This window comes from Typopeltis vanoorti, chromosome 20, assembly GCF_054136105.1.
Source record: "Typopeltis vanoorti isolate ZY-2024b chromosome 20, IOZ_Tvanoo_1.0, whole genome shotgun sequence".
Lineage (NCBI taxonomy): Eukaryota > Metazoa > Arthropoda > Arachnida > Uropygi > Thelyphonidae > Typopeltis > Typopeltis vanoorti.
Genome location: NC_143568.1, coordinates 65,365,679 through 65,379,343, shown reverse-complemented (window position 1 = coordinate 65,379,343; position 13,665 = coordinate 65,365,679). Strand labels below are relative to the sequence as shown.

Below are 13,665 nucleotides of genomic sequence, written 5' to 3'. Positions count from 1 at the left end.
TTCCACTATGTCCTCTGCATCAGTCACTCTATTCCCATTTACCAAAAAAAATATAAAATGATAAAAAAAATTCCTTGGCCCATCCACAGTTTGCATATAACCTTTTGTGGATAGGAGCAACATAAAAAAAAAAAAAAAATGTTTGCATCATCACTCAGAAACTGTAATGCAACCAAGAAAATGAAGTATATAAATTACAATGACAAACAACATGGATGACAGTGGCCACGTGACTGTTGCTCCATGGAAGAAGAAATCAACACTAGGTAATGGTCTAAACTGTGACTACAAATACCATCTAATTTATATGTAGAAAGATCACCAGCAAGAAGATCATCTGGTATTTAGTCTACTGGCAACCGTGTGCTTGAGGGATGTCACCACTTCACCGGCGTTCTTGGTAAGCTTTGACCATACATCGTTTTCTCGTGTTTAAAAATTTTGCCCCAAAAATGAGTAATCCAAATAAAAAAACAACGAACATATAAATTCAACAATGATTGGCAAGAAGACTTGTTTTATCCAGAGTAAAGAGAAATGTTTTTGCTTATTGTGTGATGGTTTAATTCAGTTGTATAATAAATGTTACACGTGTTATCCTACTTTCATAGTTATTATTATTATTTGACACCTCCAGAGAGTCCATAGACTAATCGAGAGAGGGCACCTGCTCTACAGCTCTCTCCACCACTCAATCCACCAACTACAACTAACCGCAACTACACCAATGCCATCTACCGACGGCCATGACTACTAGTTTTTCCACAGACAATCACAAACATCCGTGCCCATGGCAGGATTCGAACCCACAGCCTTTTGGTTGGAGAGCGGATATGCTAACCATTCGGCCAGCCAGGTGGGCTGTTAGTTAATTAATTTGTTAATTGTTATCATTCAATTTGATAAGTATTAATTTTGATAGAAAAAAATATTGGTGCCTGCCACTCTCTTCCCAATCTTGAATGCACCCACAACTGCAGCCAGGTTGGTGAACACCCCTCTCTTTCCAATCTCAAATGCACCTGCAACCACAACCAGATTGGTTGAGAACCTCTGATCTAATGTATACATAAAAAGATCACAAGGAGATCAACTATGTTTGGAGAATCATTAGGATTATCTTGTGGGAATATAAAAAATTCATGTATAATCGCTACTGAGGGAAAATGCCTTGACATCTCCTGGTGGATAAGTACGATTGCAAAATGGATAACCAGATGGAATTTTGAACATTCAAATCTCAAAAGATGATCTCTCTGTTAGGAAAGTTGCACTGGAGAAAATTAATTAAGAGAATAACAAAGATACCAACTGTATTTGATAGCATTAGGTAGAGATTTTTAGCTAACAAATACAGTTGCTGTCTTTGTTATTCTCTTAATTAATTTTCTCCAGTGCAACTTTCCTAACAGAGAGATCATGTTTTAAGTTGTAACGTTCTCTCTCTCTCTGACATGGTACATATTGCACAAATGTCACCTTTGAAACAAAGAGGGTGTAACGGAACAAACAGAGTTGAGTAGTGATTTAGGAAAAGTAGGTATAGTTTATTGTTATTTTCCTTACCTTAATGGAGTAACAAGACCCATTATGGAAGGTTAATGCTAGACAACTCAAAGTCTATTGTATCAGTCTTTAAACTTATCCACTCTTTGCACTTTTACTATCCTCTTAGACAATACATTCCGTACTACTACATTCTATGCAAAAAACTTAATTCTTATTCACTCTTACTCACTACTTCCTTTTACAACTTTCAGGGATGGTCCCTTGTCCTTGTTCCTTCCATTTGTTCTACTATATGAAAAATTTTCTGCGTTAATCTGATAATCTTTCAATAGCTTAAATGTCTCAATCACACCCCTCCCCTTTTTGTAATTTAGTCTGCATACTTTCAGCCCATATTCATAACTGGAGCTTGACAAATATGCTCACCTGTGGTAAGCAGATTTTGCTAGATGGTGAGCTGCTACTGCAGAATGAACAAAATAGAATATTTTTATTTAATAAAAAATAAATATCTTCTCCACCCATGGTACAGCACTATTCATTTTTTGAAATTCCTATTGACTTACTGAGACATTAAAAAACTAAGAGATCTTAGACAAGTAAAATTTTTCACATGAGTACCGTTTTGCATAATTTGTCAACCCCTGCTTATAACCAACATTGCAGTCCTAATATCATTTTTATTATCTATTTCTACACCTTATCCAAGGTTATTTCATCCTGCTCAAATCCCAGTGACTAGATATGAGCACAGAAATCTAGATGTTGTCAAAGATTTATACAATGGGACCACCATCCTTTTATTGCTTGGGGTCAATATCTTCCTCAGCACTGCAACAATTCTGAGCTGTCTTCACAACCTTTGCAATATGTTCTCTAACCTTCAATCTACAAACACCCCAAAATCACTCGCTTCTTTCACTTCTTCCAATATAACTCCACCAGAATTTAGAAATTTCATATTTTTGTTATTTTCTATTATTTGTTTGATTTTGTTAGTGTTATAAGCTCTGATTTCATATCTTACTCTTTTCCTTATAGTTCTGCATAATTCTGAGCATTCTATTTTTGAAGTAGAGTTTTTATCTTGTTTCATATCTCTTCTCTTTTTCATCATGTTTATGGTTTCCAGTAAAAGTTTTCCTTTATTCTTCGTTGATGTACTCTTAAATTTATTTGCAGATGTTACTATATCTGTTATTGCTTGATTTAGTTTATCAACATCCTCTTCAAAAATGTATATTTCATCTAATTTTTTATTTATTATGTTTCTATATTCTTTTTGTTTTTCAATTATTGTCTTAGCATCAAGTTTTTTGGTTGTATTTACGAATTTCTTTCTTTCTGATTTGATCGGCAGCATAACTTTAGCTCTCACTAGTCTATGATCACTTCCTATTCTGAACTGATTTATGACTGATACATCATGTATTTTATATTTCCTATTAAAGAGGATATAGTCTATTTCATTTTTGACTTCTCCACATCCATTTCTTTTTTGGGCATATTTTAAAGATGTGTTTATGAAGTAGAGTCTGTTGGCTTCTGTAAATTCTATCAAGATTTTGATTTTGATTTCTCTCCCCCTAACCCATGAGTTCCAATCGTGTCAATTTGGGAAAAGTTTTTTCCTTTTTATGCATTAAAGTCTCCTATTATGATCAAAAATGTTTATCATTATCTACTGTTTTTTTGCATATCCTCATAAAACTGCTCTTTCTCCTCCCCTGAATAAGACTGTATTGGAGCATAAATTTGTAATATTTTTAGTTTGTATCTATTATTGATTTTTAATGTGAGTTTGGCAATTCTGTTCGATACATATTTTATTTCTTTTATATTTATTTTTAAGGATTTTTTGATGATAAATCTTACTCCTCCAATTTTTGTATTTGTTCCGTAATTACTATTATTATACAGGCACTTCCATGGATCCATTAACAAACAAAGCACTCACAACTGACTGATAACCCATTCCATTCATTCACAACTCTCTCCAAGCAAAAAATATAGTCCTCACACCCCTAACTAACAATACCTTTATTCAACTTCCAGGGATGACCCCTTGTTCTGGTCCCTCTAGCCAAGTGCTGAAACATTTCCCCTGCATCAATCCTATAAAACCCTTTAAGAAACTAAAATGTTTCTCTCACAAGCCCTCTTTTTCTCCTATCAACCAACTTCTGCAATCCACACAACCTCAATCTATCCTCATAGGGAACATTCCACAGGCTACTTACCATCTTGGTCACTCGCTTCTGAATCATTTCCACTGCTTCCTCATCGCGAAGAAACTCAGGGGACCAGACTTAAGCATAGTAATCCAGATGTGGATGTATCAAGGCCTTACAAAGAGGAATAATAACTTCCTTAACTCTACATGTTAATGTGTTCTTTAATAACCAAGTAATCTTATAAACTACCTTAGCAATATGTCCTCGAAACTTTAACTCTGTCTACCATCATCCCTAAATCGCTTTCCTGGAGTACAGTGCCATCAATGTGATACACAGTTTGTAATATATTTTTCCAAAAATGCATAACTTTACATTTCTCCACATTAAACTGATACCCATTGTTCATACTGAAAGCCTATTTAAATCGTCCTGCAAGCTCTCCACATTGCCTTGATTAACTGAACTGTATTTACCATATACTTAATTTGGCATCATCAGCAAACTGAATATTTGCTTTCAGGTTATTTCCTATATCATTTATAGATAATGATAAAAAAATGATAAAGCAATGATCCCAGCACTGAACCTTGCACCACATCACTAGTCACCTATTTTTGCCTCAATTCCATCCCTCCATATACCTTTTGATATCTGTTCAGCAGCCATCCTCTTATCCAGTTAACCAGTGTCATGTCCATCCCCATCATGTCCATAATAGTAGAAGTAGTGGCCGTTTTAAGTTGTATAAATTCCTTGTCCTACCTTTTTACCTCACTTAATCTTATTATATCCCATTTTATTCTCTTTAGCTCTTTTTCGAGAATGATCAGTTCTTCTTCTGTTCTTAATATTCTGCAATTAAATGTTCCTATCTGTAATTTTCTGTCTGGATTTCTTACTTCGCTCTAAGGTTGACCCTTCTGGGTTGTTTTTCCAGCTTTATCACCTAACAAGGTCCTCATTTTTGGGTTAAGATGTTCTGTTATCTTCCCACAATGGTTTTAACTTCTATAGGGCCACGGTTGCCTTAGCAATTCGGTATTTAATGTCAGTTTTTGAACGACCATCTTGACTGAGCGTGCTTCCTAGATAAGTGAAACTTGTTTACATTCTCAATTTGTATCTTTAAGAATTCAATGTTTGATTTTATCATTGTTTTTGTTTTTTGTAGGTTTATATATAATCCATAATTTTTTAATGTTCCAAAAACGCGGCTGGTTATCTCTTGTAATTCTTCTTCACTTTCTGCCAGAAGATCGATATCGTCTGCAAAACGTAAGTTATTTATTCTTAGTCCACCAACTACTATTCCAATGTCATATTCATGAAGAGTTTCATCTATGACATATTCCAGAAAACAATTAAAAAGAAGAGAGGACAAGATGCATCCCAATCTTACCCCCCGTTCTGCCCAGAACGGTTCACTGCTGTAATTTTTAATTTCAATTCTCATATCAGATGAGGAATAAAGAGATTTAATAATCCTAATGATTTTGTTGTCAATACCATAATGTTCTATAAATTTCCATAATGCCTCGTGCCATATTGAGTCAAAAGCTTTTTGAAGGTCTAAAAAGTTGTGACAGATTATTTTGTTATGTTCTATGTATTTTTTGCCTAGTATATGTATTGTAAAAATATGGTCAATTGTACTTCTGGAAACCCGCTTGTTCATCTGATAGTCTACTTTCTGTTTTCTTTTCGATTTTTGACAATAGTATTTTTAACAGGATTTTGCTTGGATGACTAATAAGGTTTATTGTTCTGTAGTTGCTACATTTATTGCTGTTTCCCTTATTAGGAATAGGTACAAGGACAGAAGTCCGCCAATCAGAAGGCCAAGTCTCTGTGTTCCATACGTCCTGGAAAAAATTTAGCAAGTTGTCAATGATGATGTCACCTCCTTCGCATATTAGTTCCATTAACACCATCAATTTCCAGTGATTTTCCTATTTTTGAAGAGCTAACTGCTGCAATGACTTCTTCTTTTAATATCGGGTAATCTCCTTCCTCTGAACCTCCTTAGTAATTTACTAACTTTATATAAAAGAATAGCAGCTGAGTTGAATAAAGGAAATGGCTACAAGATGATTTTGCTGGACTTTACAAAGGCATTTGACAGAATACCACATGGAACTCTGTTATGCAATTAGAACAAATGGGAATGGATATGACATTGGTTAAGTGGATAAGAGGGTGCTGCTGGACAGATATCGAAAAGTTTTACATGGAGGGGCAGAATTTTAATCAAGGTGAAAACAGGTGACTAGTGGTGTACCACAAGATTTAGTGCTAGGACCATTGCTGTTTATTTTGTACATAAATGATATAGGAAATAACCTGAAAAATATTCAGTTTGCTGATGATGCAAAATTAGGTATTGTTAATCAAGGCAATGTGGAGAACTTGCAGGAAGATTTAAATAGGCTGTCAGTATGGACAAAAGTTAACGGGTGTTGGTTTAATGTCAAGAAATGCAAAGTTATTCATTTTGGGATACGTAGATTACAAGCCATGTATCACGTTGATGGCACTGTACTCCAGAAAATAGATGAAGCTAGAGATTTGGGTGTGGTGGTAGACAAAGAGTTAAAGTTTAGAGAACATATTGCTAAGATTACTTGGATATTAAAGAACACATTAACAAGCAGAAATAAGGAAGTTTTCATTCCTCTTCATAAGGCCTTAACACACCCATATCTGAATTACTGTGCTCAAGTCTGGTCCCCTGGATTTCTTGGGGATGAGGAAGCAATGGGGGAGATTCGGATTCTTGGCAAGTTACCAAGATGAGTGGCCTGTGGAATGTTCCCTATAAGGATAGATTGAAGGTATGTGGATTGCAGAAGTTGGTTGATAGGAGAAAAAGAGAGGATATGATAGAAACATTTAAGTTGCTTAAAGGGGTTTATAGAATAGATTCAGGGGAAATGTTTCACACATGGCTAGAGACCAAAACAAGGGTAAATTGAATAAAAGTGTAGTTAGTAGAAGTGCAAGGACTAGATTTTTTGCTTGGAGAGTTGTGAATGAGTGGAATGGATTGCTAGAGTTGTGAGTGCTTTGTCTGCTAATCGGTTCAAGGAGAGATATGATAGATTGTGTCTCCCGTGATGAGTCTTCGGACTCCATGGAGGTGCCCATATAATAATAATAGCATCCTATCAGATATACTATTCTACAGATCTCCACTTCACACATACTACTATTTTCCATACATAATAAATAACGGAAAAACTCACGTAGAAATATTATTTAATAGTATAATTTTCGCCTGTGTGTCACAGGCATCTTCAGTACAATTAGGCACAAAAATTAAACACTAACTGACAATTCCAAAAAGCGCCACCTAAGTAGCTGGTGTAAGATAACTAAAAAGGTCAATAACTTTCCTAAAAAAAAAAAAAAAAAAAAAAAAAAAAAAAAAAAAAAAAAAAAATTAATACAATAAAAAGTTAAAAAAGATTAGCTGATTTGTAAAGTACTATCTCCCATAAAGGAGATAGTACTTTAATGTCAGTTAGTGTTTAATTTTTGTGCCTAATTGTACTGAAGATGCCTGTGACACACAGGCGAAAATTATACTATTAAATAATATTTCTACGTGAGTTTTTCCGTTATTTATTATGTATAGTTATGTCTACTCACGGTTTACCTCTTTTAAAACTTATTGCTAGACTTCACGGAGAGTCTATTTCCAGACAATCTGCTAGATACGGTAAAGTATTGATAAAGAAGGCCAAATGCATTAACAGATTAATATTCCTTAAACGATGTAAGATGGCCCAGGTTATTCCAACCTGTTGTAAAATAAAAGAAGTTTTTAGGTCCCCAAAAGCTCATCAGATCTACTTCAAAGCTAGTAAGTCTCTTTTAAATATTCAGCTACACGAAGCTAAAAAATCTCTTGCCATCTTAAATAGAGAAATTATGGATATAAAAATTGCTCTGGAATCTAATTTAACTGTTGAAACTTTTACTACTGTAATGCGCATATCTTCGAGTTCTTACTTAAAAGGTTTTCAATGATTCTCGTGACAAGCTGAAACGCAAATTTGAATCACTAGTCAGCTTACCTAGATCCAGTAATAATACTATTGATATAGATAAAGTAGTCATAAATGTTTCCGGACGTCCACTAACAGACTGTGAACGTTTTGTTTTATCAAAAGGATATGATTTCACTGTTACGCCGAATAAGGTGCCTATTATGGATTTTTTTCATAACATAGACAGGGGTATTCGATCCTTACCCCAAAAAACAGCCAACAGATTACGTTTTGAATGTGCACAAATTCTTTTTCATGCCAAGCCTCCTCGTCCTAATCTTTCTTACTCTGAATTTAAAGCATTGAAATCACTGAAGAATAACAATAATTTAATAATTACGAAAGCTGATAAGGGGAAGGCTGTAGTGATTCAAGATAGGAAGGAATATGAGAGAAAAATGTCTCTTTTACTTCGCGACTATTCAACTTATAGGCCTCTTACATCGGATCCTACCCGGAGTCAATTGAAGAGACTTAATTCTCTTATAGATAATGTATCTACATGGAATGAAGATCAAAAGAAAAAACTTAAAACCTTCTTCGGTCGTCCACCTAGATTGTATGGTCTTCCAAAAGTTAATAAACCAGGCATTCCGTTAAGACCAGTCGTAGATTGTATAGGTTGCCCAACTTACAAAATCTCAAAATTTTTATCTAATTTACTCTCCTCTTCAACTAGAAGAACTGATACTTATATAAAAAATACTTTGGATTTTAAAAATAAAATTTCAGATCTTCATTTGGACGTTTCTGATATCATGATCAGTTTAGATGTTGTTTCTTTATTTACAAATGTGCCTCTTTCGGAAAGTATTGAATTACTACAACAGGAATTTCCTTCAGACATTGTAAACTTATTTGATTTTGTAATAAATTCTGGTTATTTTTCTTTTAAAAATAAGTTGTATCAACAAATTGAAGGAACAGCAATGGGTAATCCTCTCTCTCCTGCTATCTCCAATTTCTTTATGGAACATTTTGAACAACGTATCTTTGACAATATTTCTCCTAGACCTACTCATTGGTTCAGATATGTCGATGACATTTTTGCTGTATGGAATGGCTCTTCTGATGAACTTCAACAATTTCTCAATAAGTTAAACACATTTCATCCTAGGATCAAGTTTACCCTAGAAGTAGAATCAAATAAGCAGTTAGCCTTTTTAGATCTTCTAATTCTTCGCCAACCAGATGGTAACCTACATTTCTCAGTTTATAGAAAGAAGACTCATACAGGCCATTATATCCATGCGGAATCTCATCACCATCCCAGTCAAAAGGCAGGAACTATTAAAACACTGGTTCATCGGGCCCACTCCTTTTGTTCTACAGACGATCTTTTACAGAAAGAAATACGATATATAACTTCTTCCTTTCTATCTAATGGCTATAAGAATTGCTTCATTAAAAGAACTTTGAGTAGATTTAATATGTCTCCCTCTTCAAACACAGAGGAAATAACGCGCATTACCATCCCTTATATACAAGGCATCAGTGAACGTATAGCAAAAATTTTAAAACCACTGAATATTTTTGTTGCCTTTCGACCGTTTAGAAAAATCTCCACCTTTCTCGCTTCTCCAAAGGACAAGCTTCCACATCTTAATCATCCAGGTGTCTACCAGATTCCGTGCTCTTGTGGATTATGTTATTTCGGACAAACGGGAAGATCTGCCTCCATTCGGCTAGAAGAACACCAATCTTATATTGAATACTTTAAACCTGAAAAGTCTGGACTTGCAGAACATGCCATCTTCGCTAGACACAGAGTTTATTGGAGAAAGACAAGAGTTCTTCACAAAAGTCAGTTTCTCATGGAACGCCTTTATAAAGAAGCATGTGAAACTCTACTTCATTCTCCTAAATTAAACAGATCCGACGGCTTACGTCTATCCCCTTTATTGGAGATAGTACTTTACAAATCAGCTAATCTTTCCTAACTTTTTATTGTATTAATTTTTTTTTTTTTTTTTTTTTTTAGGAAAGTTATTGACCTTTTTAGTTATTTTACACCAGCTACTTAGGTGGCGCTTTTTGGAATTGTCAGTTAGTGTTTAATTTTTGTGCCTAATTGTACTGAAGATGCCTGTGACACACAGGCGAAAATTATACTATTAAATAATATTTCTACGTGAGTTTTTCCGTTATTTATTATGTATAATTATGTCTACTCACGGTTTACCTCTTTTAAAACTTACTATTTTCCACTTCAACTCTTAAACGACACAATTCCTCTGCCTACCATTAACAATGGTAGCAGAGGAATTGTGTTATATATCACAAGCCAGGATATATATGAGCACTGTAAAACTTCAATGCCCACAAAACAAATTCTTGACTTATTTCACTCCAGAAAGACCTTTGATAATGCCCAGAGCTGTATGCAAAATCAGATATATCTTCTTGCACTGACCTAAACTTTAAGCCTCTACTCATGTAATCACATCCATAGCCTCCTCAGCATTCAAAATATTAGATGTCCTTCTCATCAATACAACTTCTAACTCTGTATAAAGTCTAACTTAGAATAGTGTTCTCATATATTGGGTGGTGCACCAAAAACCTCTCTAAAAATGTCAATGCTGTCCAGAGGAGGGCAATTCAGTTAACTGGTGAGCCTTCTCTCCCAGATTCATCCCAGCTGCTATCACACAGAAGTATTGGTTCTGCTTTGTACCTCTTGTGCAGGTATTTTTTTAATGGGCAATCTTCTGCTGAACTAGTCAACACTATTCCTTTAGTTTTCCTCAATCCCATAAATACACAAGCATAGCTTGTTCCTGGTTCCCTTTACTTTCCAAAAATTCATCACTCTATCATTCCATACATTTGACTTCACTGCTTCTAATGGGTCCTCACTGAAATGCAATCTCTCATACTACCATCATTTATCCTATATCTGTATTGCTAAACTCATGGTATCTTACTATGAGTTTATTATCATAGCTCCACCGTCTAATTTTGGTTTCTGTATCCAAACACACAGACTTCTCTGAACAATAACCAGCCTTCACACTGCCACTCTCACTGAAATGTAACTTATCTTCAGCAAGCTGAAAATAAGCTACATGACCTTACCCCACACATCCAAAGTCTATATTCTTACACATCCTGAGTATCATGCCATTCACAATCATCACCCATTTCTCCTCTATTTTCTCAGCAACACACAACTCTTCCTCTAAAACCCTTCCATTTGACCATTTCTAACAACACTCAAATTCCATGCTACCTTATTAATGCTTCTTCATAAGTCATTCATTTCCAACCAACACTGTCAAATCTTTTGCACTTTCCTCTCCACAGCCTTAGTCATCACTTTTTTATTGTCCCCCTTACACACACATCTTGAAATATCTGTCTTAGTATCCCCATGCAACACTATGCCACCTTATGCTACTGATTCTTTGCTAACCTTTTTTCTCCTATTTGTTTACATAACCAAATCATCTGAATTAGCTCTGCTCATACTAACTCCTGAATGCAAGCAGAGCTAATTCACATTCTTGAATGCTAACAATATCATGTTCCTTTTTAACAATCTTGCAGTAACGCCATCTTTTTACTTCCTAATTTCTGTAATTAAATTTATTCTTATAACTCCTCACCCTATAAGCTTTGTTTATTCTATTATATATTTCCACATTTAATTTGTCATCTTCATAAAGAATTATGCCTAAGAAATATTTTACTTGTTCTGGAGGTTCTCCATCAAGAATGTACATGGTCTTTTCAATAGTCTTCATTTTACTGCTGATTTTCATATCAAATTTGTAACAATTATTGTTTACTTAGATTACTCAAGAGTTGTATGGGACTTAGACATATAACATTACCTACCTAAAGTAAAGAGTTGCCTCAGGTATTTCCCATTTTGATTTCAGGTTTTATGTCATTTTCTTTCATAATGTAAGCTATGATGATGATGAATAAGCAAATGATGATGGATAATACTATTAGCTTGAAATAATGTGAATAAAACCTTCTCACCAGGGCTTCTGAATTATACAGTGTAACTTTTATACCATTACATTTGATCATTTCTGGATGAATATCATCTATCCCACCTGACATGTTTCAGAAGCTATGGTGGAAAAGAATAGTTTTTCATATAATTTTGAAGTCTACTTGGCAGGCATTACTTTCTTGCTTCATCTACTGTCTTATGCTCACTGCCAGTATGAAACATTAATTACCTTGCGCATTGAGTGTTTATGCAGTTCTGCTTCATGCTGATGAAATTGTGCGCAGGCGTATAAATACCCCTAACAATGTGATATTTATACATCGCATGCAGTGTATACATATCCATAATATGCAATGTAAAATGTAATATTTTCTTTTTATTTTGGTTTCTGTATCTATATTCGAAACAACCCCCCCCCCCCACACACACACCCCAGAAAAAGCACTTTGGTACATTCATCTGTAATTTTGCTAATGGAAGAAAATCTGAAATATCGACTGTAGAAACCAAACAGAACTTTTCAAACCGCTTTATCCATCAATTAGAAAAGCAGTGGTTTAACCAGGGTTTGAAAATCATCAAGACACATTTATATGTATGCCAAAGTGGTATTCAAATCTACAGACATTTTGTTGGAAAGCAGAAATCCTATTCCACTAACTCAACTTGTAATGGCCTGCAGCCATGAGTTAACCTGACGTGTTAAAAGACACTGAAATCCATATATCACCACTCCAAACAACAAATACCCACAGCGGTACTACACACGCAGGATGCGAAACGCTGGTACCAATAAACACTAATAGACTAAAAACTTAATGTACTTACCTCGTGGTCAAATTTTTACATAAACGAGAACAACAATACCTCGAGAGTCCTAGAGTAGTGTCAAAACTACCGGTCATGGCTACCACTCTCATTATGAAACTGATAAAAAAATTTATCTGAAACAAAATCAAGAAAATGGCAAACGCAATCTTAAGTGCATTAACCTGACAAAAGAATCAAAATACAAATAAAGCCACAAAAGTTATGGAATGATATTCGTATATAGAAACTGCATTTCGTGTGTATGTATACGAAATACCAGTCAAATAATTTAAATATTAAAATTATTATTTTTATACAAACACCTGGGGTCAAGACTCATTAGGGAGGCAATAGTAAGTTGAATTCTAACAGAGATAGTGTTTATCATATCTCGTCTTAAATGGGTACAATGCTTGTGCACTCACCAACCACTCTCCATGCAAAAAAAGTCATACCGCACTCTATTATACACCACAACTTCCAAGAACGATGTCTTGTCGCCATCTCCTTCCCTCTTTCTATCCTTCGAAAAATATCCTGGGTATCTACTTGATAAGCACCAATTAACAATTTACGCCTCATTCATATCGACTCTTTCGCATAATTTGTTTTCATAGTCAGTGCGAATTTTTCATAGAAAGAATTCGTAATGTAAAAACCGAAACCTATTTGACTTACCTGATACTATTACAATTTTTAGTTCTTCGAAAATTAAGTGACAACAGACTATCCAAAACCCAACACTTAAATTTTTTAAAAGTGTTCCTGCCGAAACTAAACCAAAACTTAGAAAGTCTGGTGCTACAATTTCACAAAAACTGCAATGCTAATAAATAATATTTCACCATCTTCTCATTGGCTAATAATTAACAAGCATTTTTGCTCATGCGCATCTTTTCTTAATTAAATACATTCAAGCGTACTGGAGTATCCCTGTCATACGACACGTTAAGTTTCAGCCAATCGCATAGCGAATTTCGTCGTATATTTTTATTTTATATTTTTTTTTTCAGTTATAGAGGCATGATATGATGATAACTACTGTATCTTCCCGCTACTGGGTGAGGGCCTCCCCCCATTGCGGGATTGTTGGGTTTACTTCTCTCCCCATTTGGGAAAGAATATATATTATGAAGGTGAAACACAAAAATAA

At 34.7% G+C, this 13,665-nt stretch overlaps 1 protein-coding gene across 1 annotated transcript in view; it reads right to left on the bottom strand.

Annotated features, from left to right (window-relative positions):
* Positions 1-13,665, bottom strand: part of LOC150095526 (inactive DNA (cytosine-5)-methyltransferase DNMT3L-like) — a 361,976-nt gene that overhangs the window by 347,305 nt on the left and 1,006 nt on the right. The window contains exon 2 of the mRNA XM_090410700.1: positions 13,191-13,313. Within this exon, the coding sequence (XP_090266826.1) occupies positions 13,191-13,313 (123 nt within the window). The remainder of the gene's footprint in view (positions 1-13,190; positions 13,314-13,665) is intronic.